We start from the raw sequence: 26,439 nt of genomic DNA on the forward strand, positions 1-26,439 counted from the left end.
GCCCGGGCCGGGTTGGGTTGGGCCGGGCCGGGCCCCGGGCAGGGCGGGAGGCGCAGAGCGGCGAGGCGGGCGCCTGCCGGGTCCCGTCGCCCTGGCTGTATGTCGGGACAGGGAGAGCCGCCGCAGGCGGGAACCGGGGCACGGCGCGCGCAGGAACCAGACTCCGGGACAGGACAGGGCAGAAATTAACTTTAATCGCAGCGTAGCGCAGATGCGGGAGCGTCGCAGCCGTTCAGAGGGCGATGTCCGCCCGGGCGGGTAACGGCGCCGGCAGCTCTCTTCAGGATTTAGTGTGAAAATCCACGGAGAAAACTTGCCTTCTTGCAGGAGGGCGCGGCCGCCGCCCGCCCGGAGGATGTAACCTCCTTCCACGCGAAGGGGGAGCTGCAGGAGGGAGAAGGTAACCTGGTGCCGCTCCCGATTACAGTGCAACGCCGCCCCGAAATCCTGGGGAGTAGTTCAGCGGTACAGAAATCGTAACTTCCACCTGCTAGAGAAGGACATTCGGTTCTCATTTACAAAGCAGCCGTTGGCCCTGCTTAGGTCGAACCTCGGCCCCCGAAGATGTCGCGTAGGCTGAAGCGGGGTCGGACGTGAGCCTCGCTTCCCCCGGGGGCTGACGGACGCCCGCAGGCCGCTGCCAGGGTAGATCCTGCACTGGTTTCATCCCTGTGGCCTGATGGTCCGGACTTGGTTCCCGGAACTTCTTGCGACTAAATCTAAAATCAGATTTTAGATGAATATTGGTTACTGGCTCAAAGTATAGAGATAAAACTGTCTAAGATAATACTGAAAATAAGTGACAGTATTCAAAGATGAGTGTTTAAAATTCTATGTAATTAAAATTAATTACACTTAAATAATACAACATCTGGGGCTACACTATTTTCGAAAGAGTAAAGGACTTACTGAAAGCCTATTCTCCCATCATTTTCACTTACTGTCAGTAAATTTTAAAGTGAGCAGTGCTATTCAACAAAGATGTGACGATTTATTTTCAATAGCAAAATGTGAACTGAAAGTGAAAAGTAGAAGGTTACTTGATGTAAGCGGAGTCGTCAAAAGCATCCGCACGGTTGTCATCAGGGTGATGACTGTTACAACTGATGCTGTCAAATGCTTCTGCCTGAAAAAACTGGCCGGGGGTCGTGGGCTCCGGCTGTGCTGGAATGGCGGGTACCGCGGACACCTGCTGTAATGCAGCTGAGGCTGGAGAAAGCGTACGTCCTGAAGCCTGAAAGTGTCATAAAATGTATTTTTAACATTTACAAGCGTTCTAAAGTGATCGCAAAAGAGGGTGTGAAGTTTTAAGAAATTCTTCCAATGAGGGAGACAAATACATTGAACAAGTACACTTCTATTAGTACCATAAAATGACATTTGTTCCTCTCTGTATGTGGAATTCCTTTTTCAGCATCGTGAAATCCACTCTGGGATGAAGCCCAAAATCCTGTATCTTTAAGAAGGAGCTTGTCTATAATTCTTCTCTGAATACTATTCTTACATCCTTGAACAAGACGACTGTATTTTTGGTAACATTTAAGTCCATTCACCTCAGCGCAGATAAAACGAAATGCTCCTGTTACTCAACGTCCCAATTCTCCAATCTGCTGAGAGTCCTAACACAGCCTCAGTGAAGTCGAAACAGATGCCGTAAGCGCACGTGAATCCGGGCTTACAGCTTCATTTAGCCGGGAGGAACATACTTCTCTGCCTGCAACTGCAGGAGTGAACTGAACTTGCATACCAGGTGGCAATCATGTTCTTCTTTCTCGCCTGCGTTTCCCCCTGTGGTTGACACTGGGTTTGGATTTGCTCCACCGTTTGTTCCTCGTCTTGCTTCCGACTAGGCTGTTGCTCTGCAGTTGTGGAGCTATTTGTTCTTGCCTGTGACAACAGAAGTAGAGGAAGGGCGGGGGGGGGGGGGGGGGAGCAGAAATCACAGCAATAGGTTTCTTTTTAACTGTTTTAATTCTGAATAGAACAAAAGCATGACTGTTGCCGCAAAGTCATGTAAAGATTTATCCTGAAATGAATTCCTAATTGTCTACACCAATAATTGTGACAGAGAATTCTGACTTGACAAAAAGTTATGATACACATCATGGTTGACTGCTTCTGACATGGCTAAAATGCCAAAAAATGAGACAACCGCAATACAGTAAGGGAACCGATCTGGAATGGACAACTGATAGCTCTGATGCACTGATAAAGGTGATTAGGCAGTCAAACCCATACCGAACAATTTTCAGTCTTCCAAAAACCCTGGTAATTTTTCCTTATTGCCCATGATGATGCGCTCCCCCCGCCCAACCTGATCTTTATCTCCTGTAACTCTCCTCGAGCGATAACTACCAGGGGTGGTCATTAATGGATGCCGATAGTGATAGCTGCGTCCATTAACAAAGTGGATTCGGGAGCCAGATAACACCACTAGCCCTTGGTTACTGTGGGAAATATGCCCACCTAACCACAGTTATCAGTATGCAAATATGACTATAAGTCAATCATCTTACTCTATAAATAGTGGACAGCCCAGGGCCCCTTGAGCTCTCCTGCAGGGCAGCGGGCTGCGCGGCGGGATCTCCCCTGGAGTAGGGACGCCTCTCAAGGTTACTCCTCGAGGTTGAGAGACTCCTTGCCAGCAGATCCTCGGGAAGTGACTAATAGCATGCTAAGCTTTGAAATCTTAGCTAACTGATATAAAGGCTTGATTGCGCATATATAGTCCTTTAGACATAAACCGTTGGCCAAGTCTGGGACTAGGTTTGGATCCAGCCACACCTAGACTCCTCCCTGAGAAGGAGTTTAGAAAGCAAGGGGGTCCTTTCTGAACCTCATGGCTCAACGGGAGGGTCTCCCTGACAGTGTCGTCTGACCCTGTCCTCTATGCAGTAAATAATCAAGTGTACCTTGCCATGGAACCTTGGTAAATCACTGTCACATTTACCATTGAACTTTGTTAACTCACACTTTAACTCACTGTTTTCTATCAATAAAGTGTATTGTTGCTTCTCTCTTATGAGTGAAGTGCAGTCTGTCTCCATCTGTGACATTCCCAGCCTTTCCCATTGCTTCCACAGGAAGAAGTAGTTAAAAAGTACTTGAAACTGAAAAGAATTGAAAGGCTATTGAAAAGAATGTACAGGATGGAATTCACCTGGAAAAACTGAACAGACCTTTTCCTGCATCGTCATAGGCTCTGCACAGATGGAAACAACTGCAGACATAAGTAGTACATTGTCATAGTCATCTGCACTGAAAGTCAATGAAGTAGCTTAAGCTAACTTAATTTTATGCAACTATTTTAATATTCATGACGTTTTAACACAAAGAATTTTAAAATTCTGTGAGAGGACTCTGCAATTAAGATCCGACAAAACCGGGGATTAGCAGGGAACTGCAGCCACTTCTTTACCTAGAAATATGATGGCTATATTGTTAGACCTGAGAAAAGAGTTGAGGAAAGAAAGCCTGGGCTGACCCTCCTGGTACATCACATGGAACAATACTGAGGCACTTCAAGCTTTTCTTTACATCAGCACAAGCACAGGTTTGATCCTTTGCTGGTACATGCACTACTTTACCTTAAGGCTGAAGGTCACCACAGCACCTCTGACGAGAAATGCCACTGTGAAACACATTCCTGCTTAAGAGAAAAGAATTTCACCAATCAGACCACCAAACTGTTTAAATGTTAAATCTGGGAAAAATTATCATTGACAGTAGAAGTAAACTTGCTGAAACCCATTTGAGGAACTTCTTTTTCTAGCAGTCATTGTCGTCAACTCAAAGTGATTCATATGGATTTGAGTGTGCTCAGAATTCTGGTGTTTAGCATAGGCTTGTCTAACACGAAGAGGATAACCACCTATGTTCTGGAATAAATAGAAATTGAAGGCTTAGGTACCAAAAATAAGCAGTCATAAGTGCCTGTCGTGGTTTAACCCCAGTCGACAACTAAGTACCACACAGCCACTCGCTCACCTCAGTGGGATGGGGGAGAGAATTGGGGGGAAAAAAGTAAAACCCGTGGGTTGAGATAAAGACAGTTTAAGAGGACAGCAAAGGAAGAGAAAATGATGATAATAATAATGATAAAAGAATATACAAAGCAGGTGATGCCCAATGCAATTGCTCACCACCCGCCGACCGATGCCCAGCCAGTCCCCGAGCAGCGGCCCCCCCGGCCAGCTTTCCCCAGTTTCTGTACTGAGCATGACGTCCCATGGTATGGAATGTCCCTCTGGCCAGTTGGGGTCAGCTGTCCTGGCTGTGCCCCCTCCCAGCTTCTTGTGCACCTCCAGCCTGCTCAGTCGGTAGAGCATGGGAAGCTGAAAAGTCCTTGACCAGTGTAAGCACTGCTCAGCAACAACTAAACCATTGGTGTGTTATCAACATTGTTCTCATCCTAAATCCAAAACACAGCACTGTACCAGCTGCTAGGAAGAAAATTAACTCTATCCCAGCCGAAACCAGGACACTTACACAGGAATTTGTGTGTGAAGACCCAGATGGAGAAGTAGCAATAATGCCTGTAAGTCAGCAGCCCTTATTTCATCTGAAGGAAACCTTACTTATTAAATTACTTATTAAAAAATATTTTAATTAATGGCAAACTATTGGTTGTTTGTTGTTGAGGTTGATGTTTTGTGGGTTTTGGGTTGGTTGTTTTTTTTTTTTCCCAAGCTTTGGACTCCCCTTGTTGTACCTGAGAATCATGATGATGTCTACACTGATTCTGTATGTGTCTGATGTACAGTAGTACCCTGATTCCAGAGTCTTAAGCTTCCACCTCTGTCAGAAAGGCACGTAAGCTGCAGAGAACAGATCTGTCTTGTAAGTTGGATTAAAAATTGCATGGGAAGGTGTGGTAATGTTTTTGTGAGAAACAATATGAAAACTCTTTTGCAAGAATATCTTTAGGTTTGTGTTTAAAAATTTAGGCATGCATGTACCATTATCTCTGTTAAGCTTGGTATCACTCAAGACAAATGATTGAATGTAGAGTGAGAGCAGAGGGAGTGCACTGTGAAAACTTGCTATTGTCCTTATGAATTAGCAATAGAAATACAGGTGAATTAAATAAGCAGGAGTAAAGCAATGAGACTCCTGTGCATCCATTTGAGCTGTTTTTAAGCTTATTTTCTTAGTGAAGCGAGAAGCTATTTAAAAATGACCGATCAAGTCAAATACTGTACTAGGGGACCACAGGTTGAAGGTACCTGCATTCAGAAAAGTACTACAAAAGGCTTATCATTAGTCAAATGATTTGCAGCAATCAGTTTTCTGTCATAATCTTGTTGCATAAAGTTCCTTTCTCACTGGAGGTAACAACTTTGTCCTGTCAATTAGCTTCAGGTGAGAGAAAGCAGCATTGCCATAGAAGGATCGTTTTCAATCAAGTGACTCCAAGAATATTGAAAACACGACAGAAGAGCAAAGCTCAGAAGACCCTCCTCTTGGTAAAACAGCAGACCTATCTGGCAAGACCTTTGTCAGTTCTCATCAAGTCAGCGGCTGACACTGAGCAAGATAGTCCTGCATGGCTTACACTAGTCGAGGACTTTTCAGCTTCCCGTGCTCTACCGACTGGGAAGGCTGGAGGTGCACAAGAAGCTGGGAGGAGGCACAGCCAGGACAGCTGACCCCAACTGGCCAAAGGGACATTCCACACCATGGGACGTCATGCTTGGTACATAAACCGGGGAAAGCTGGCCGGGGGGGCCGCTGCTCGGGGACTGGCTGGGCATCGGTCGGCAGGTGGTGAGCAACTGCATTGGGCTTCACCTGCTTTGTATATTCTTCTATCATTATTATTAATTTATACCAATTATTAAACTGTTCTTATCTCAACCCATGAGTTTTCTCACTAGTCTTCTGATTCTCCCCCTCATCCCATTGGGGCGGGGGCAGTGAGCGAGTGGCTGGGTGGTGCTCAGTTGCCGGCTGGGGTTAAACCACTACAGTGAGAAACAAGGAATTTTTAATACCTCAATACATCATCCAGCCCAGAACCCAGCATTTAGAAACATAAGCATGTTTGCAATAACTATAATAAAAAAGTTAAGATTAATTCCTTAGGAAAAAAAAAAATTTAATTTTCAAAAGGCAGCATATTTTTCTCAGTCTCTTCCTTCAGTTATTATTCCCTTGATACATAACTGTGCAATTCCAGGTCAACCTACAAAACGACAGTCTTCCTGCTAAAAAAGCAACTTGCTACTCTACAGAATTAAAACTGTCCACAGAGTGACAGCTTCAATTTCAAGAGTATAATACTTGTGCGAGGGCACAAGACCAGTGCAATACAAACCCAACAGACATACTTAAATACATGGTTCATAGTCACAATACGCAAATTCCTCGAAAAGCAGGGACTTGGAGATCCCTTGACGTTACCGTGTTACAAACATCTTGTCTGGTCTAAGTTAAGAGTTCCTCTTTCACTTCCTGCTGAAATTTTTTTTCTGCCTTTTCCAGCTCCTTGGCATGCTGATATTCCCATTTTATATTGGCAGTTTTTAATCTCCTTTTAGGAAGAAAATGTGTACACTTTGAAATATTACCATTTTTCACAATAAATATGCTAACAGCAGTAAATTACCACTGATTTGAGTCTCATCTTTTATAGGCTAGCAGTCATAGCAAAGTTCGTTAAACTGAGTTTTCATTCTTGGGTAAGACCCTCATACCACTAAAGAGCAAGGGAAGTATGTCTACCTGTTAATTAGGAACCCATGTGTTTTTAGACCACGATCATTTGGAGCAAAATTTCAGTGCTCATAAACAAAAACCAAACAAAAAACCCAAACAAACAAAAAATAAAATCTGACAACAGTTGGGGTTTTCTATTTTGTTTTTATTAATTGCTCAGAAAATGAAACATAGTTGCTTACCTTGTTGACTTTCTGACTTTTTTGATCATTCAAAGTATGAAACAATTCCAAGAAATTCAACGCATACTTTTCAATTGGCTTAAGCTGTTCAGAAAGCATTTTGACACATTGCTAGTTATTTAGCTTTTGAATTAGAAACACGTAAATAATTTAAAACATTTAAAACAAGCAGAAAAACACCCCAACCAATAAATGTATTTATTTTGGTTGCAAATAACGGCACTGTAATTAAGGTAGAAAAGAAATCTAAGGACCAAAAATCTGATGTTCTGGTCCCTAGCTAGTCTGCTCACGTCCCACCAGTATCACTGAGAATAGGCTCGAACTACTGGCTTCCATTTCCCTAACTGGAAAAAAAAAGATGAGAATCCCATCCGAGTTATTATGCGCACTCTTGACTGGCTGTTGGTAAGCAGGCTGCTACTTGGGTTCTGCGCAAGTAGCCAAAGGGAAAAGGAGACAATTAGAATCTGACAGAACTTGGGGAATGCTAAGAGTAGTCATTTCATGGTTAAGAAGAAACAGATCCAAGGACTTTAAGAAAAAACACAAGTATCTGGCAAAGCACAGGACTGTAAAACAGTTTTGTGTCACAAGATACAATTTAGTCCAAAGCAATTCACAATCCTCAGAACATTTGGTGACTTAAGTGTTTCAGTACGTGAACAGATCTATCAGCAAGCTCAGATCACCTCCCAGGATTGTTTCAATATTTAAGTTTGTGCAGAACAGTAAATGTACTGTTTACGTGTACATTTCATGTAAATGGAGTGGAAATAAGATCATAGAATCATAGAATCATTAAGGTTGGAAAAGACCTCTAAGATCATTGAGTCCAACCGTCAACCCAACACCACCATGCCCACTAAACCATGTCCCTAAGCGCCGCATCTACACGTCTTTTCAATACTTCCAGGGATGGCGACTCAACCACTTCCCTGGGCAGCCTGTTCTAATGTTTAACCACTCTTTCAGTAAAGAAATTTTTCCTCATGTCCAATCTAAACCTCCCCTGGCACAACTTGAGGCCATTTCCTCTCGTCCTATTGCTTGTTACTTGGGAGAAGAGACCGACCCCCACCTCGCTACAACCTCCTTTCAGGGAGTTGTAGAGAGCGATGAGGTCTCCCCTCAGCCTCCTCTTCTCCAGGCTAAACAACCCCAGTTCCCTCAGCCGCTCCTCATCAGACTTGTGCTCCAGACCCCTCACCAGCCTCGTTGCCCTTCTCTGGACATGCTCCAGCACCTCAATGTCCTTCTTGTAGTGAGGGGCCCAAAACTGCACACAGTATTCGAGGTGCGGCCTCGCCAGTGCCGAGTACACGGGCACGATCACTTCCCTAAAGATACTTCATGAAAGCCATTTGACTGTTGCACAGAAAAGTAAATTTCGAGTATTTCTAAAGCTTCACGTAAAACAAGAGAAATCATCATACCTTATCCACAAAGCTAGCCAGCTGCTCTAACTGTGAAGGAACCGTGGTATTTCTCGAATCATACAACTCTGAATCTCTGTCATCTCTTATCTCGGATCGTGTCTCTCCTGTAAACTTTCTAGAATCCTCTTTTCCGTATTCAGAGCAAAGAACCACCTTACGGAAACATGTTTTCAAGTATTCAGTAAGATGATGTGTGATGTCAAAAGTTTTGTAATCATCCTAAAATTGAGTTTAGAAAAGTCAGATTACAGACATATCTGACACCTTTTGCTGCAGGAGATGTTGTTTTCGTTTGATTAAAACAATGGCAAAAATAGTGTAAAATTATCATTGGAACAAACACAGTTTTCTTTCTAGATATTTTTATCTTCTGATTTTCTACACAAGCTAACAATTCAGGATTTTTACTGATTTTAACTGTGATCACATACCACTGGCCCCCAAACAAGTCTGGAAATAAATATAGGACTAGATGATGTTTAAAATTCTGCCTCTGATCTAGTAAAGCACTTATTTTTTACATATCACTAAAGAACTGCTCATTTTTAAGTTACAGTACCTGAGTTAAAAAGTCTGTTGAACAATCATCTCCTTGAGCAGCCACTTCTTGAATCAAATGTTTAATACCTTTTTTCGACAGCCTCTCTTCAACAGAATTACCACTTATAAGCCTGTAAAACAAAGTAACTCATTAAATACTGCTCTCTAGAGAACAGTGACACTTTCTGAAACTCAACTGTTCCATGTCTAATGTTCCTCGCCTACAGCAGTGAGCACCAACACTTGTTTAGAGTCCATCAGGTGTTTTTGTAGGAAGTTTTGTATTCTTTTTTAGTTTCTTAGAGGAAGGTGCTTTTTTTACATCTGATTTCGTATTTTCAAAACACCAGGTTCTTCTACGTTCTTATTTTCAAAATGAACAATGAACAGTACTTCATTTTTAAAGGGATTTTAAAAGAACAAATGACTTAAACTAAAAGGACGACCTCAACCAAAAATCCTAGTTTCACCTAAAAACATCTTCCCTCTATTTTTGATTTTAAAACACCTATACTATTTCTTAGCGTAAAAGTCACCTGTATACGTATCTCTGTCTCTTGCAATGTTATCACACCATTCCTTAGCCTTTGTATCCATCAGCGGATCTAAATCAGTGTCATAGAAGACAACAGTATCCGCACCTACATGGCTGACACCTGTGGAGGGAGTGTGGGAAGAGAGAACAGCACAGGAGAAGCGCTTGTCTTGGTTGAAGTTTTTTATGGATTCCTAAAATGGGGAGACAAGCAACTTAATTACAAATTCACATTAATAAAGAATAAATCTCTAAACAAACTTCTTTACAGAATGAGAAGATCAGAAAAATTGTTTTCTTAGTAGTTCCCCAACCGACATTAAGCTTGCAAACATTTTAAGTGTGACTGCCCACATTACAGATCTACACAATTCACAATTAATTTGTGTACCATTAAAACTATTAATTTATGGTGCAGTCAACCAGATAAAAATCTGAAGATCTGTTACAGTAGTCACATTATGTCCTATGACTAAGCACACCTGACCGGGTTATCACATTCTGTGCGTGCTTCATCATTTTTCTTGTCTATTGACTAAATTGAATCCCTTCTATTGTGCTGCCTTGTGTTGCTTCAAGGCAAAGTATTTCTTTATGTTTTATACTGCATCTGACAGAAAGCATAACAATGCAATTTGAAATAAAAAAAATAAGAAAAGAATAACTTAACTAGATTGTTAATGTTTGCTCAAATTGTAGGCCCCAGAGGATACTGAGAATCTTACTGGGGAGGGAAATGAGCATACTTTCAATTTATCCTCAGGCAATGCCAGGGCACTCTACAAAAAACAAAAGCCCCTGGAGTAAGGCTGAGGAAGTGCCAACATAAAAACAGCAACTACACTTAACGTACTAGCAATGTAGATAGCTACAGATAATGAAAGCAAAAGTAATTAATCAAAACACTATTGTGAAATAAAACACCTGTATTTCAAGCACAAATTACTCACAAATGTAGGACTAGTGGCATACCTCTTGGAAACACCCTGGATGCCTCATCAAATAGTAATATGACTGACATATTTCATATATAATTATTTTGTGCTACAGCTACATACGTAATTTGCTTAAATAACTAATGAAATTATGCAAATGTATTAGGCTTCCCTTTAGCATTTTCCCTCCCACTATGAGCATCTATTCACAATTACCTTGAGTAAGAGGTTCTCTTACCAGATAATGCCAACTGTGAGCACCGCTCTCATTAACTTTTTTGTATGTGAGAAAATCAAAGTTCAAGAAAAGCTCCAATATATCAAGCACTGGAATCATCTGCGTCAAAACCAACACACGATGTCCTCTTGCTTTCAGCTTCTGAAGCAAGACAGCCAGAGCTTCCATCTTGCCTGTTTATGAAATAAGAACCTGAAGGTTCTGCAGGCAGCATTCAACAATTAGAGAAAGCGCATTCACACAGTTAGAACAGGTGGTGGTTTGTTTGGTTTTTTTAATACCTGAATCATGCTGCACCAGTCAGGGATCTGGAAACTGTAGAAAATGAGGCCTTGCTATCTGCTGCATTGAATGGAAGTAGGGAAGTATCTGTTCCGTTAGATTAAACTTCAAGACCTTCATTTCATGGGTATAAGGAGGATTTGCTACATACAAATACGGAGTAGCAACAGCAACAGCTGGCAATACACACATCTCTCTAAAACAAACCAAAACTTTAATATACTAATTTTTAACAGCTTGGGCTACTAATTACTCAGAAACAGTAATAAAGAAGATGTCTGCATGGAAGCATAAAGGACCTGGCTAAAGGTAATTGAAAGCAAATCAGTAGATGAAGTTTTATGTTAACATCAAGTAAATGCAAAAACACTCAAGAGCAGAACAAGAGGGAATTTCCACTATCCGTAAAGTTACCCAGATAAGCTGACTTACAACTCCTACTTTTTTGTAAGTATTGACATAAAAAATACAAGACGTCAAAATGAAGCAGAATTGCTATATAACTAATAACAATTACCATGGAACTATTAAGAGTTTTAAAATCTTAGAACGATCTAAAATGATACATCAGGGATGCAAATAGATTCTGCATAAAGGAATTTAGCCTGCAGTAAGGATAAAACAAGGCAACTCATTTATCACTTTTAGCATTTTACAGTACTTTACATAAATACCCTGTTTTGGATAGCAGTATACACCCATCAAATTTGTGCAAAGACTGCAAATGGATTTGTCTCAATTACCTCGTAACAACATCCTTCAGGGCGATCCCTTGCTGCTTCACTGTCAGAATGAGTTCTTGCAATGGATTCTTTAGAACCTCTGAAGTACTTGAATATGGAAGGCAATTTGCAAAGCCAGCCCAGCACCATTTGTTAGTCCTGGCAGAACAATGCTGAGAGATTTTTCTTTCACCGATCCAAGAGCAAATTTCCAACAAGTCTCTGCCATACAGGGGGGGTCTGGAACAACGACGCTCATTCCCAAAATGTATTCTGTCCAGGTGTTCTTTTAGTTGTCTTTTTTCTTCTATGGCGCCCTTTAAATTCAAAATTCTTTTCTGAATGTATTTTGATCAGATAAAGCTTATGCAAAAAAGAAATCTATGCAAAAGAAAGCTGAACATAAGGATAATTTAGTTAATGCAAGAGTTCTAGGAATGACTATGAAAGGAGACATGAGCAGGAGAAAAGCTGATGATTAGAATAGTATTTGTGATATAAGGACATACGTTAGGTTTGGTATTTTAATGAAAAATAAATCTGCTTTCCTACTCTATGCCTACTAACAAAAATATAATGGCCCTTTCAAACTACCATTGGAGAGTCCACTAGTACAGATGGATGAGACTAGTCAATTACCATATTCTACATGCTTTAAATATTAAAGCTTTGACTATTTCAGCAGACAGATATGCACACATGAATCTTGTAAAATATACATTGTTCATGATCAAGTATATGCTCTATCATATAAAGAGTTAGCATAGTACCTGAGTTGGACACGAAAGTGTAGATACTGATTTAGATTTAGCACTCAAGTCATCCACTGTCACACTAATAAATTCTTTTTTCCAGGAAAGCAGCAAGACAAGAAAAATACTTCAATGAAGAAAAATAATTTAGTTTCACAGACACACGATATTACAATATAAGGATATTGTAGCTTCTAGAATTTTGATTTCTGAATAGTTAAAGTTAAAAAGAAAAAAAAGGAGGGAAAAAAAATAGAAAGATGTGAATGGAATCACGTAGCACCTTATGTTGATGCTTCAGAGACTGTCTACCAATAAGCTGACAGAATTGACTGTAAGACAAAGTAAATGTTTTCCCTCTAAACTGTAATGTTACAGGCTTCTCTGGCTGAGCAAGTCTCTCGTGCTCCAGCTGTGGAAGCCACTGGGCCGAGAACTATCTTGCCGCCTGTTAAGAGAAGACAAAAAAGGTACAAGGTTTAAAAATAAGGATTTCCTCACTGTACACTGCAGGATTTGAATGCTTATCCCATGCATATAGTGTGCCCTATTTCCAAAGAAGGCCAATTTTACTCTAGACATAACTCTTGGGTTGCACGTAACTGCACACAGACTAGGTCTCCCTCTAATACTGGGTGTTCTTAAACTACACATGAAATGTTCTTCCCCTCAGTACCACTGGTAGACCTATTTTAAAAAAAAAAAAAAAAAAAGGATGATTTCCTAGATACAGTTTGACTGGTATTTCACATGGCTACTCATTTGATTTGACAATGTACAAACTTTGCAAGGGCTTCAGGAGTCTGCACAGGTATATTTTAAGCAAAGTTTTTGGGGAAAACAACCACAGAAATGTAGCCATATGTTTGGGTTAATACCTGTCCTAGACTGTATTCTTCATCGTACTAGCCTGATTACCTGGCATAAACAACGCATGCCTTACAACGACTATGCCCTTGAAGAAGAACTAGAAGACTGATAAAAGGGGAACATCCTGCCCTAGAAGGTGTTGGAGGCTAGAGGATTGCCAAAAAACCAAGAAGTCAGCAAGAAACTGCAGTAACTAGGGGAAAGGTAAAGGCGGCAGGGGGAGATCGTGACCACCGACTCAATTCAAGACTGGAAGGACTTGCCCCCCCCGCAAGGAGCATGCGTGCTAATTTACATGGCAAGCGAGGCTAATTTGAACACAACTAACCGATGAGCGTGAACTTAGGCGGGCTTTTACTAATCATGTAACAAGATAAATACGCTGCAGTTCTTCTGTGTGGTGTGCTAGCTTTGCGGAATTACCACCTAGCACCCATCTTTGCGCAAACATGAGATAAATGAGTATCTCGGCTCTGGGTGTAAGATTGGCTTATTGCACACCGGGTACCGGACCCCGCTTGTGGGACAACAGTATAAGAGATCTTTTCCTGCACAATTCATTTTTAGCAACGAAAGAAGTTCTTAAAACAGTTAAGACCACAAAAGAGTAATTATCAGATATAATTTTCAGTCTTCCTTCATACTGAATGCTTCCTGTTCAACCATGCAAAAACTTATACTGTACCCAGCTGAAATCACTACCTAGAGAATTTAGAAAAGGCCTGAAAAAGAGCATGCTTGAAATACTTAAAAATACTAAATACTAAAAAACAGTCTGTTCCAAAGGGCTGTGTCATATAAAAAAGACCCAGTTCATAATGACCTTTAGTAGTGGCTCAGCAGAGACCCAGAGAACGGGACAGTGATGATGCCTAAATCCGATCAGTCAGTTAAGACTGACACGTGTGGAAAGCTCTCACACGCTGCAGGTCAGGTCTGAAGAGACAGTTTCACTAAGATGGTATACCTGGAGACCAACGCAACTGTCGGCAAAATTTCCAGTGTTTGCACAGTAGTATCATTCTGTTTAAAAAAGACAGACTGATAGATAATAAGGAATTTTGTTTTGATTTTGTGAGCGAATTTCTGTTAGAAAACTGCTAATGGAACTTGATATTCAAATATGTAATGCGCAAATGCATTCAGTACAACCTCATTTCTTCCCCAAATTCAAGCAATATTTAAAAAAAAAAGACAGCAAACCAGAAAGCAATGGTTTATTATACGTACAACACACCTTTTCCTATGCTGATTTTCTGAAAACATGGCAAGGGGTTGTCATCTTTGTATTTTCTCATTATGATCTGCCATAACTGTTGCTGTGTCTACTGTCTGCTGCAGCTGAGACCTTGAGAAGTCTCTAGTCCTACCTTCGGGCTTCTGTCCATACCGCACCAGTGTAAATAACCCAAAAATTAACAAATTTGGTTTCTACACATACAAAAAAACCATACACGAGGAAGTTGTTAATCCCTTCTTCCTAATACAAAATCAAGTTAAAAAGCAAAGTTATTTTTAGTCAGTAATCTGAGCTAGAAGAGGTGCCCAGCTGCAGAGCATACGGCAGGAGGGATTCTGCTTCTGTCAACACGCAGAAGAAACACAATATACTGTAAAATGCAAGTACACCAAATGCTCTAAAGCTCCAGTCTTCTCTGAAAGATTACGTGGAGGGGTACAAGCATGACAGATCTCCCATATTCCTTAGTCATCTTTGGAGTCTGGAGACAGCAAGAAAACTCCCCAAAAGATGCTAATAAGGATCCAACTTAATGGAGCAAAGGCTTAACTATGGCTAGGTGCAATGTAAGTACAGAAAGCAGGGGATCTCTACTTCCATGCATCTTCAGGCAGTCTGCTTTTAACAACATACCGCAATTGTAAAAGCTGACTTCACAGTAACTGTTTCGTGTAGACAACTTCAGGGAAAACATCTAAACGGTAAAAGAATGAGTTCTTTTTCTGCTTTACGTATATATTTTAGCTATCGCTTCTAATTCTTAAATTTCATTAACTGACAAAGCTCCCTCCTGGCAGAGCTGCCTAACAGAACTAGTGCAGGACATCCTCCTTGTCACCTGTTACAGCCGCGTGTGACACAAGCTGTCCTGGGCTTCAGTAACCATACTCTGCTCTTACCAGGTTAATTATTGTAAAATGTTTACGTCTACATTGCTCTACAGCAGAATTACATTCGCTCCAAGACTCAAAAATGAACCCTCCCAACTGCTCTTCAGAGAGAAGAGTCATTAATAGCAAAAACAAAAGGTCAAAATTTAACAGAACACCTTTTTTTCTTCCCCTTCCCCCGCCCCCCCCAAAAAACCCAACAAGACTTCTTTAAGTGCTTTGCAAGCACATCTTAGACTTAAAATTAATCAGAAGGAGAAGATTTAATTATTCTGCTTAGGAGACTCCACTGCAGAAGTCACTTCCACTGTTTGATCAAAACCACAACAGACTTGAACTCTATTGAGTTTGGCAGGGAAGATCACAACTGAGCCTTTGTAAATGAAAAGAACTATTAAGTGGTAAAAAGCAGTCTGCTTTCCCTCAGAAGACTAGCATACAGTCTTTAGCAGTGATCAGTTTGGAAACAAAAGACAGCAAGAAAAACAAATGCTTCTGAATGAGCCCTCTCACCCTCACAAATATTACTCACTTTCACCTGTTACTTACAATAAATAAATCAATAAATCAGTCACTGGAACTCTGCATACCTATTTGGTTTGAGCTTCATCGGCTCGAGTCTGGGTGACGAAGGAGAACAGTAGATCTCTTCAATAAGCTTCCTAGTTACCTTCAGTTTTGGCAGTATTTGTGCCAAATTATCTGAGAATGATTAAAAAGCTCACAACAGCTGATGCCAGAATTAAACCAAAACGTGGAGGAGCCAACTGTCACGTGGTTTTGCAGAGAGCAGCTGCCGTTACTTTAAAAGGTTTCAGCAACCTACACCATGAAAATAGAGCATTATGCTCATGTTACCAAGAGTCAAAAACAGGAGAGCACCCTCAAATTACAAGCTCTGCAGTTAATTCAATGCTTGTAATTAAAACATTTGTCTTTGTGGAACTGTCATTCCAGGCTCATTCGTTCCCACCAGGCTCATCCATTCCCACCTTGGTACCTTAACCCTACTTCCTTCACAAGCCTTTCACACTCACCCTGTCCCCCCCGCCCCAAAATTATTTTTCCAACAGGCTTAAAGGAGTAACTATTTGAATTTCCCAGGACACATAATGCTACTGTTTTAGCTTTGTCCAGTCTTTCTTAAGCCTCTACTATTGCTGAAATCACTAGGAAAAAAATGGATGAAATCCCTTGCAATATAACTTTAACAAACAGACTATAGTTAAAACTAAACTGTGGCATCTGAGGCAGCTTCTCACCTCCAGAGCTGTACACAGCTATGCCTTTACTGCTCCTCAGGACAGGACAAGAATGGCAGCTTTCCCTTGATCCCAAGGCCCATCAGTTTTGGTTCATTGGGAACTTTAAGCAAAACCAAAAAATGTTGCAAAATAGTCTGACCACCCTTGACAAGGATAGCAAATTCCCAGCATACCTACTGAATTCAGCACTAGCATAAAGTCAATGGTTATTATTTATAGTCTTAGCAGTTGCTTCTAAAAATAAATGAATTAGCAATTCAGATTTTGAAATTTAATTGGAACCTGAGTTATGTGTAAGAAATTTTATGTCCTAAGCCACCTGCTCTCCCAGTCAAATCAAGTCCAGCACAAGAGAATTACTTCCCTGCTCACCTCCCAAAGATCCCATCCTAATGCATTCAGCACTAGAGAAGCAGTTGTAAACTCCAGCGTGTCCAATACAAGGGAAGAACTTGGAAGCCGGGGACTTATCAGATCAGGATGGTTACACACCCTTAGCAGCTGCGTCAGAATATGGAGGACGCTGACAAAGTGCCCACTTCTAAGACATTCTTGAGTTCTGTTATTTAAAATTAAAATATAATTTAAATTATCTTTAAAAAACAGTGCTTTTTAGGAGCTTAGGTCTTTCTGCATACTCAAATTGTTTTTCTGAATAAATCTGATAACACCAAGTTATCAAACTTGGAAAAGTATGAGTTTAAAAATGCAATCTTCTATTCTTCCGGCTTCTCTCACATTCACACAAACTTTATTAGATTTATAGAATATATTCTTATTTTAAAATTCAGATTATGATAAACCTGAATTTCTCAAATAGCCACTCTATTTCAAATGGAAATGACATTGGATAATATCTGAAACACATATTGTCAATATTAAGGCCTTTTTTTTTTTTTTTAACACCTGAATAAATACCACCTTAAATTACCAAATTCACTGGAAAATACAAACTAGACATATCAGAAAAGCAATGTAACGTATAACCTAGGATATTCAGTTCCTAAATAACTTAAGAACTAAATTTAGACAAAAACTGTGACACATGGTCAATTGTCTAAGTTATAAATATTTTGTCCTATATATAGTTTGTCCCATAAAGTGCAAATACTGTTTATTTATGCTTCTTTTCACCTTGTAAAACAACTAGATCTAAATAAACAAACACATAATGAAGAAGTGGATGAATGCAATTACCACTAAGTGTAGAACATGATTAGCCTGCACAACACTATGATTATGCCAACGTGCTTTAACCTTTAGGTTTGCCCATGACTCGCTTAGAAATAACACACCAGCAAACAAGCTCTCTTATTGTAACTGGAACGGTTCCTAACTTTAATGATGAATGAACAATTAAGAACTACTCAACAGATGTACCTTGGTTTAGACAAGAAGTCTTTATACATTGACTTCTGCCAATTAGAAAAAGTACATGTAAGCACCTGCTCGTATCTCCTTGGTAACTGCTTCTCAACATGAATTTTCGACCTCCGCAAAATAAATGACTGCACTACCTAAAAGAATACAAAACATTAATTCCTAACTGTATTTCCTCAGAGAAAGAGATACTAGTATTAAGACACTATCCTCAAGATAGTTGCAGTCTCACTGCAACTCTCTGGTAATCATCTTCATTCCCCTCCTCAGATGTTACCTTCGTAAAATCCAGATAGGACTGGGAAATCCCTGGAATCAGGAAACGGGCCATGGCCCACAGATCCTTTAAGGCAGTAGGCAGAAGCGTATCCATCAAGAGTAAATGATGATGACTGTGAACAACGAAGATAACAATTAAGGTAGACAAAAGCAAAATGAAAAATTTGAATGAATGCTTCAGCCCTCTGGAGATAGAATGTTGCATCCCAGTGCTTCTCCGTCATATTATTACCGTTCTGCCTCTCATCTGAAACTAGGTACGTCCATCGTACTTTCATGAATGCTTCACAGTCTTTAAAGAATTGCTTGCAGGAGGCAATACATACATTAAAGTTGGGGTCAGTCCATTTCTGCAACATAAAAACCACAAAAATCCTAAAGGCTTTTTTGGTGGCTTTCAGAGCCAAGATTATTAAGTGTTTCCTCTTCTGGAATTAGAATAGATTATCTTATCTTGCACTTCATCCCAGCGCAGTTCTTCAAAGCTCTCAAAATTCCAAAAGGGAAGAGAATGCTCAGTTTAACTCTCTGGTCGTGATGTTTGAAATATTATATAAAATACCCTTAACAGAAACTGTTTTTTTAAAGAAGAACGAACTTTTCCTACAAAACACAGTAGACCAAGTTTCCTAGCCATCCAAAACAACTGGCAATGAAAAGCCATCTTTCCTTATACATTTTTAAATTGTTCCTTGAAGAGTTTGGACATGTTTCAGAATACTTATACTTGTTGTTACAGGTTATCAATAGTATTCATACTGAATGGATAAATTCTGATCTCTAAGATTCGTATGTGGCAATCTTTAGGTGAATTCTACCCAGAAGTATCAAAATTATTATGGACTTGACCGCAGAAGCTGTCAAATGTGTGAATTAACATCCTAATACTTACTTTCAAAGGCAAATGAAAAATTAGAAACACAAGACACAAAGATAAAATTGCAAGAATGAAAGGAAAAGTCGCAGAACTAAAGGAATAAATATGCTCAAAGCTAAGGCAATTTCGTTAATTTTCTTCTGCTCTGCTCAGGTCACAAGGCAAGAAAAAGCTACGACATGATTTATATGGCCCAATTCTACAAACTTAAGAGAGAAGTGAAAAATTGTTAGTAAATCTAAGATTATATGAAGGACTCCAATAAAGAAAGAAATTGAAAAGTAACTGGAAAATACACATCATCCCAAAAGGAGGGATAAAAGTTGTATGTTGTAAAAGCATTAATGGAGGAACCCAAGAAGTTCCTTGTAACTATGGAAGTTGAAAATACAAAAAATAGAGGGGGGAAAAAAAAAAGGAAGAAGCATATTTTGCAAATCAGTTTAGTGAAGTTTTGAAGCCTGAAAACACATACATGGCTTCCAAGCTACAAAACACACACCGAACTTCCTGTTGCTTCTTCTGGATTACGCATCAATTTCTCATCCAAAAAATGGCTAAATTCAACACATTTTCTTAATAAACTTCTGCAAATACTAAGATGAGGTACAAGTCACTGGAGCAAAGATGTGAGTTTCCCCATACAGAGACTAGGTACTAGTCAAAAACGTCTGTGCAAAGGGACATCATGGCAGTAAGTACATACACACAACTTAAAAAGGCTAGCCAGACATTGCTGGTCATCAAAGCAGATTTTATTGGTAAATACCAAACTCTGCTTATGAACTAGCATTCATGAAATGAGGAAATGTCTTCATTCTTCCAGTATGCTACATAACAAAAGAGAAAAGAACCAGGTTGTGATATCACTATACTGAAGTTTTTAACTACAATGGTATAACTGTGACTCGGGCTGATATTTCTTTCTGTGTAATGCTTATGTTACCCAGTACATGTGCAGATGAAACAGCGTTCCACAATACCTGCCTTTTTTTAAAAAGTTCTCCTGGGTTCCCAAGATACAGAAGAATTTTCAAAGCAGGACACCAGTATTTCAGTTCAATCTCCCACTTCAGCACATTAAAGTTTCGTGAAACAAGAATAGGACCCCAGTTACCTGTAGAGATAAAAGGTACAGCATGACTGGAAATGACTGCATACCACTTCAGAACTTACAAGAAAAGGCAATTGTGTATATACAAACAACATACACATGCACTAACAATGAAAGGAATTGTGTATCCTGTTTTATAAAATTTATTCCAGGTACATTTCTTTAAGTGATACATATTAAAAGCAATTTTTTTTCCTCTTACTGAAAACACATTCACTAATGAACTGTTAAAAATACAGATTTATAAAATAAAAGATCTACAATATTTCATACCTTCATTACATGCCAGGTGTGCAAAAAAAACTTGCACTGTTTTTCCAAGTCCAGCTTCATCAGCCAGAATGCCACTGAGGTTCATCTTATACAGCTTTCCCAACCACTCTAGTCCAGTCTTCTGATACTCTCCAAGAGTGCCGCACCATAAAGACGGAGCATCACTTTTTACTACTGTTGTGATTTGAGCACTGCCTTTGGGTAACAACGCTTCCGCAACAGCAGCGGTGTCTGCTAAATCTCTCGTGTATTTCTTTACAGTAGATGTGAGAAGTTCTGGAAGCACCACTTCCTTCTGAAGGCTCTCTTTCTTATTCAAGCAGTCTCTTATTTCTGCACAAAATAATAAAAATTGTGGTGCCGCCATATCCGAGATGAATAATTCATTAACAAATTTGATGCCTTTTACAGCTAAGCCAGGGTCTAAAGAACAGAAGAATTCTGAACACTGTAAGAATAATGCAAAATCCAGTTTATCAAACTTGACTACGTGACCAAAGGCAAACTGCAGTGGGACACAGGTGCCCACATGATAGTTTTAGTGAATTCAGTCTCATGCATGGCCCCCAAGGGACATAAAACTAAACCCCGATACAAACAAGAGCTCAGCAACAAAAAGCCTTCACAGTGCGTTCATCAAAGCTTTAGTAAGCTACAGGAAGTTAGCGAGCTCAAGAAAGGAGATATTTATGACTCGAAACTAAGACCAAAACACTAGCTCCTAAACATTTATTTTGGTAAGCTTATACTAATACTACTGGTACGCAAAAGAGGAAAAAAAAAAAAGGTCATGCTAAAAAAAGTCCTAGGTTCTTACTACCTTTTTCTGAGATGTTCTGTGAGTTTAATACTTTCTTCCTCCTCTCTTCTAACTCTACTTGCAGTTTTAAATCTACCACCTAAAATGGAGAGAGTGTAGGGGGGAAAAAGAGCAGAAGGAAATGACAAACATGAACGCACTTAGCTTCAAATACAGCTACGGATTACCTAACATTCCTTCAACAGTAAGACAGGCATCAGACACGGCTACAATGCAGAGCACTCGAAGAACAGAACAGTGTGTACAAAACTGACCATGAATAGAAGTCATCCACATAATAAGCGAGAGCTACCCAAGAATAACTCACATCAAAACATAAATGTCCGCAGCGAGCCAGCTGCACCAACGAGGATTAGTGAAGCACTCTCCTCCATGACACATAAGGCCTGCAATTATTCACGCAACCGTAACGTGAAGCTATCTTTACCAACAGGTAACAGTCACCACGTGGGCTGAGCAAAGCTCAGTTGTAAGATTCTCGCTGTTATGGTCCAACAGGTTTTTATTCAGTACCTCTTTAGATTTTTTTTTTCTGTTTTTAACATTTACCTGTTTAATGGTGGACCAGAAATGTTCAATTTCTCTAGCAGTAAAAGCAGCAACAGTCCTCAGTTGCTTCTCTTCTCTTTTCTTGCATTTTTCCTTATGAAGTATCATATCCTCGTGATGACGAGCCACACTTAAAATCAGCTGAATAAAACCGTAAAATTGTTGTAAGTTTTCACCCTGTTCTAACAAGCATATTTCTAAAGAAAGAAAAAAATACAATCCCTTTAGGAGTACTGCCAAAACTTTACAAACACAGTGGAGAGGGAAACCAAAACTCGCGCATCCTCAGTGATCACATCCTAACCATGAAAATGCTGCCTGTTCTTCCCCCCTTTCTGGTTGAAAATACCAAATTCACATTACTCTCTTGGCAGTTGTTATCTTCCACCTTCTTTCTTGAACAAAATCAGTTGCCATCCACTGCGTTTCTTCCAAAAGATAGTCATGGTGTGATTTGTGCCGTGGGGCCTCTTGGAGTTTGGGCAGACGTTTCAGAGGCCATAAACCTTCCCTCCTCAGTGCTGTTACTTGCTGCAGAATCTCATTTTCCTTCAAGTAAACATAATTAAACTTATGTTTCCTACTGCACAACACAAAACCAAGACAGAGACACTGTCAGAAATGTTGCATGAATAACCAATAGAAATGATTATTCAGTCCTTGGAAACATTCTACACTGTTTGAAGTTGCACTTTATTAAAAGTTAATGAATAACACATCTTGTGCAGATTTATGTGGAGTCTCTGAAGGGCTTTGTGATGCAGCGGTATTGTGTAAAATCAGTAGAGAAATTTGGGATGCAGTGGTAATCAGTCTTTAGAATTTTATTTTTTCCTCCTAAAATATGGTACCTCTATATCTCATCAGAAGAGCAGGGCTGATTCAGTGAGAATTTCCACAGAACTGAAATGCCCTGCCAAGTGGCAGATGGACAGAATTCCCTACAAAGTTCATATAAAAATACGTTTAATTTATGGCATTTTTATTAACACATGTAAGTGTCCTGCAACCGCTGGCAAGTAAGCACAAGCAACAAATTCTCATTGTGTTTTTCCCCCACCTTGTTCTAAATATGCTGCATAAAATGTTAAAATAATTGCTTCTGTTTTAATTAAATCTCCTTTTAGGATTTCATTACGAGAACAAATTCTACTTTGCTAGAGAATCTGCCTGATTCCTTCTCATTCCTTTTCTTTCTTCAAGAAAAATCATACGGCATGTCCACACCACCAATTAAAACCAAGAGAGAGACACAGCTATCTACAGCGCACTCTAAATTTAAATGAAGACAAAGTTTTATTGTAAAGAAAGATTTATACCCAGCTGTGCTACAGAACAGCTATCTGAAGCAAATTATTAGTGCGTGGTAGTCTTTTGTAAAACGTACTGAAAATATTTGCTCCTTTCTCCCCAGGTCGGAGTAATAAATTCTGTCATCCACGAAGTCTCAATACAAAACACAGATGACAACACTGCCCGGACACAGTGAGAGGTTAGCACGCTGCTCCTTCTTGCTGCACCTTGTAACTTACTTACCTGCAACCTTCCAGACACATTTGAAATTTGCTTTGAAGCATGAAATGAATTTGATTCATTTGATTCATTCATTTGATTAATGGCTTTAAACTAAAGGGGGTAGATTTAGACTAGATATAAGGAAGAAATTTTTTACGCTGAGGGTGGTGAAGCACTGGCCCAGGTTGCCCAGAGAGGTGGTGGATGCCCCATCCCTGGAAACATTCCAGGTCAGGTTGAACGGGGCTCTGAGCGACCTGATCTAGTTGAAGATGTCCCTGCCCACGGCAGGGGGGTTGGACTAGATGACCTTTAGAGGTCCCTTCCAACCCAAACTATTCTGTGATTCCATGATTCTATGATTCAATGAAAATCCAGCACAATAGCATTTAAACTGAGAGTTGGGTAGCCATCGCAAATGACATAAATGAACAGATATGTTCTTCACAGAAGTAAAATTTCCAGAGAAAGTGGCAGTAAAGTGCCAAAAATTAATCTTGTCTAGATTTTCTTAACAAGACACATGTTACCGCTCTGTTTTCTGAGGATACTCTCTTCCCAGTATTCAGACAGACTATTTAATGGTGCAGAATAGACGACAACAGCAATTACAATATACAAAAACCAGCCGTTCAAAGCCGCATACAATATAATATGCAAATCTGATACCTGTTGCTGTACAGGAACTGGAGTTGGGACCGAAAGCACGTGCTTCTTAACACAGCCTGCTGGTTGTACTTGCTGAAGAAAAGCTGTGTTCCTGCTGTGTGGAGCAGGTAAGGAACTATGCAAACTTGACAAGTTTGGTCCATTTTGCTGTTGGCTTTGCTCCTGGCTAATCTGTTGAGCCACTTGAGGAACAGGAGGCATTCCACCTGCAGAGAAACTTTTAAAAATTGCAGTTTCAGTAATTAAAATAGCGGAGCATCAAAAAGAACCAAAGAAAGTGGCAATACAGACTGTTACATAGTTGGTCAAATCAGCTTTCTACCGTACCACCATGCAATCGCATACCTCAAAACCATGAAGATGCAAATCAATCAGCATGCTAGTCTAGAATGTACTTACCCGCTCTTTAACCTGACAACACGAAGATCTTTTTTAACAACATCCTACAGAGAGGTGATAGCTAGGCGACCAATCTCTATCAGGGTATCAAATGACCAAAAAGGAAAAATTTCATGCAACATCAATTAAAGAAAACAACAAATTAGGCACAGAGGGTACAAATTTAAGCCCAATGCATGGAAAATGAGATGTGCAGCGCTCACTAAGATTTCTAAGATTTTCTCCAGAGCATTTTTAAATCGTATAATGATTGGTATTAGACACAATGTTACAATTACAGAAAATCTCATTAAAGCAATTATCTTCAATTACAAAGCTTAAAACTTACATTTGATCATAAATACTCTATCATAAATCATTAATATATGTAGTAGATGTACCAGCGTTATTTTAAAGGTCGCGGCATTTTTTTTTAAACTGTTCTCAAAACTAATTATGAGTCTCTATGTGAAGTACTATTTTGGAAAGTTAACCTAATGAAGTATCTCATTCTCAATAAAACAGTGCATTGGTCTACCACTTCCAAAGCTCTATCCACATTTACCTTTGATTTCACTTTTATATTCGCTTTATTTTGCTATGAAATGGTTTTTATGGTCACAGAATTGCCTCCTGCCCAACTTCTATAAAGAGAGTTCATCTCAATGGTCATTGACCTTTTAACTCAATTTAACCACTTGACTTCTTTATCATTCCAGCAGATTTATCCAGTTATTCTATTTCTAGGAGTCAGACACAGAGGATTCCTGCAGCACATGCTGAGTCTTGACCGGGTACATTCGAAGACGACACTGGATGGTCAACAGGCGCTTTGGGCACACGGACTCATGACAACCGAGACCGCAGCCAGCGTGGAGACCGAGGGAGGCCAGTGCTCTCGTACACGGTCATGCGCTGGAGACGATGGAAGCTGTAACAACAGGGTGATGCCTGGCGTCACTCATGCAATTCCCAGATCTCTCGTTTCACAAAGCGCTGCCGTTTGAGGGGCAGAAGGATTTAACCCGTAACTACGTTACAGCCACGTATGCCATTAATACAAACCCAAGCAAGGTTTAAATGCTGCCTTAAAATGCGACAACGTCTGCAGCACTACTGGCCAGGCTGTGAGGAAGCTTTAGTGCAAAGATAAAGCCACCTGAACGTACAAGGGCAATGCATTATCAAACCTGCGCTGCTGCAGGACACACCAGAAGCCCGCCGGCGCCGAGCGGAGCGGGCAGCGTTGCCTGCAGCTTTCCCGTCAGGAACTTTCCAAGCGGCTGCGGCGCAGCGCCCGCCGCCGCACGGCTCCTGACGGACCCGCTCCCCGTCACCGAGGGGCTGCCGTACCCGGGGCAGAAGGAGGCAGTTTACCTAACGCCCTCCATCTTCCAGGAAAAACAGACTCCGACGCCCCGCTCAGCAGCCCTGGCACGGCACCTGGGTGCGCAGACCGAGGCGGGGAGAGCCCTCCCTCGGCTGCCTCAGGGCGCCCGCGCGACCCCGACCTCTCCGCCGCCGCCGCCACCACCCAGCCCTCGCCCATCTCTCACACCCCTTGGCGTCCCGCTTGCCCCGCACGGCGACCGCACCGGCACGCACCTGGGCCGCCGGGCCGGGCCCCGCCGGGCGCCCACCTCCAGACACCCCTTGGTGTCCCGCTCCGCCGCACGGCGACCGCACCGGCACGCACCTGGGCCGCCGGGCCGCGCCCCGCCCCGCCGCGCCGCGCAGCTCTCCGCGCGGCGGGGGCCACCGCGGCGCCCCCTCACGACCGCGGCCACGGCGACAGCCGCCCCTCAGCCGGGCACTAAGCGACACCGTTCCCCTCTCACCCGGGGGGCAGCACCCCCCCGCCCGACGGTCCCACCCGCGGAGGGGGGGGGGGGGGGGGGGGGGGGGGGCCGAGCCGCCGAGCATCGGCGCATGCGCGAAGCCCGGGCGGCGCCGGGGCCGCCTCCTTGAACCGCAGCGT

At 41.1% G+C, this 26,439-nt stretch overlaps 1 protein-coding gene and 1 non-coding gene across 23 annotated transcripts; both read right to left on the reverse strand.

The window, feature by feature from the left end:
• Window positions 1–174: 174 nt before the first annotated feature.
• On the reverse strand, window positions 175–26,182 carry LOC143167688 (E1A-binding protein p400-like). 22 transcript variants are annotated; one of them, XM_076353408.1, is made up of 19 exons: window positions 26,067–26,108; window positions 25,027–25,392; window positions 24,084–24,300; window positions 22,263–22,448; window positions 21,900–22,040; window positions 21,351–21,429; window positions 20,531–20,863; window positions 20,131–20,260; window positions 18,265–18,379; window positions 11,612–11,907; window positions 10,587–10,759; window positions 9,415–9,607; window positions 8,898–9,009; window positions 8,336–8,491; window positions 6,900–6,983; window positions 3,588–3,878; window positions 1,777–1,887; window positions 1,041–1,234; window positions 175–719 (listed from the first exon to the last, which is right to left on the reverse strand). In XM_076353408.1, the coding sequence occupies exons 3-11, from the start codon at window positions 24,282–24,284 to the stop codon at window positions 10,669–10,671; spliced, it is 1,572 nt and encodes a 523-aa protein (XP_076209523.1). In that variant the 5' UTR covers window positions 24,285–24,300; window positions 25,027–25,392; window positions 26,067–26,108; the 3' UTR covers window positions 175–719; window positions 1,041–1,234; window positions 1,777–1,887; window positions 3,588–3,878; window positions 6,900–6,983; window positions 8,336–8,491; window positions 8,898–9,009; window positions 9,415–9,607; window positions 10,587–10,668. The 22 variants fall into 22 exon arrangements, with proteins under 22 accessions (XP_076209523.1, XP_076209522.1, XP_076209520.1 ...); XM_076353407.1 differs by having other exon boundaries at window positions 1,554–1,887; XM_076353405.1 differs by having other exon boundaries at window positions 1,368–1,887.
• Window positions 10,093–10,231, reverse strand: LOC143167698 (small nucleolar RNA SNORA49). Its single transcript, XR_012996587.1, has one exon. It is a non-coding gene; the product is annotated as a small nucleolar RNA SNORA49 (small nucleolar RNA).
• Window positions 26,183–26,439: the final 257 nt, after the last annotated feature.

This window comes from Aptenodytes patagonicus, chromosome 15 (assembly GCF_965638725.1).
Source record: "Aptenodytes patagonicus chromosome 15, bAptPat1.pri.cur, whole genome shotgun sequence".
Classification (NCBI taxonomy): Eukaryota; Metazoa; Chordata; class Aves; order Sphenisciformes; family Spheniscidae; genus Aptenodytes; species Aptenodytes patagonicus.

Excerpts from the sequence above, each read along its gene's own strand:
- LOC143167688 (XM_076353398.1), bottom strand. The coding sequence starts at position 24,284 with ATGCCTCCTGTTCCTCAAGTGGCTCAACAGATTAGCCAGGAGCAAAGC. Across the intron at positions 22,041-22,262 it reads AGATAACAACTGCCAAGAGA|CTGATTTTAAGTGTGGCTCG; the intron begins GTAATGTGAATT and ends GGTTTTATTCAG. Across the intron at positions 21,430-21,899 it reads TCTGGTCCACCATTAAACAG|GTGGTAGATTTAAAACTGCA; the intron begins GTAAATGTTAAA and ends TCTCCATTTTAG.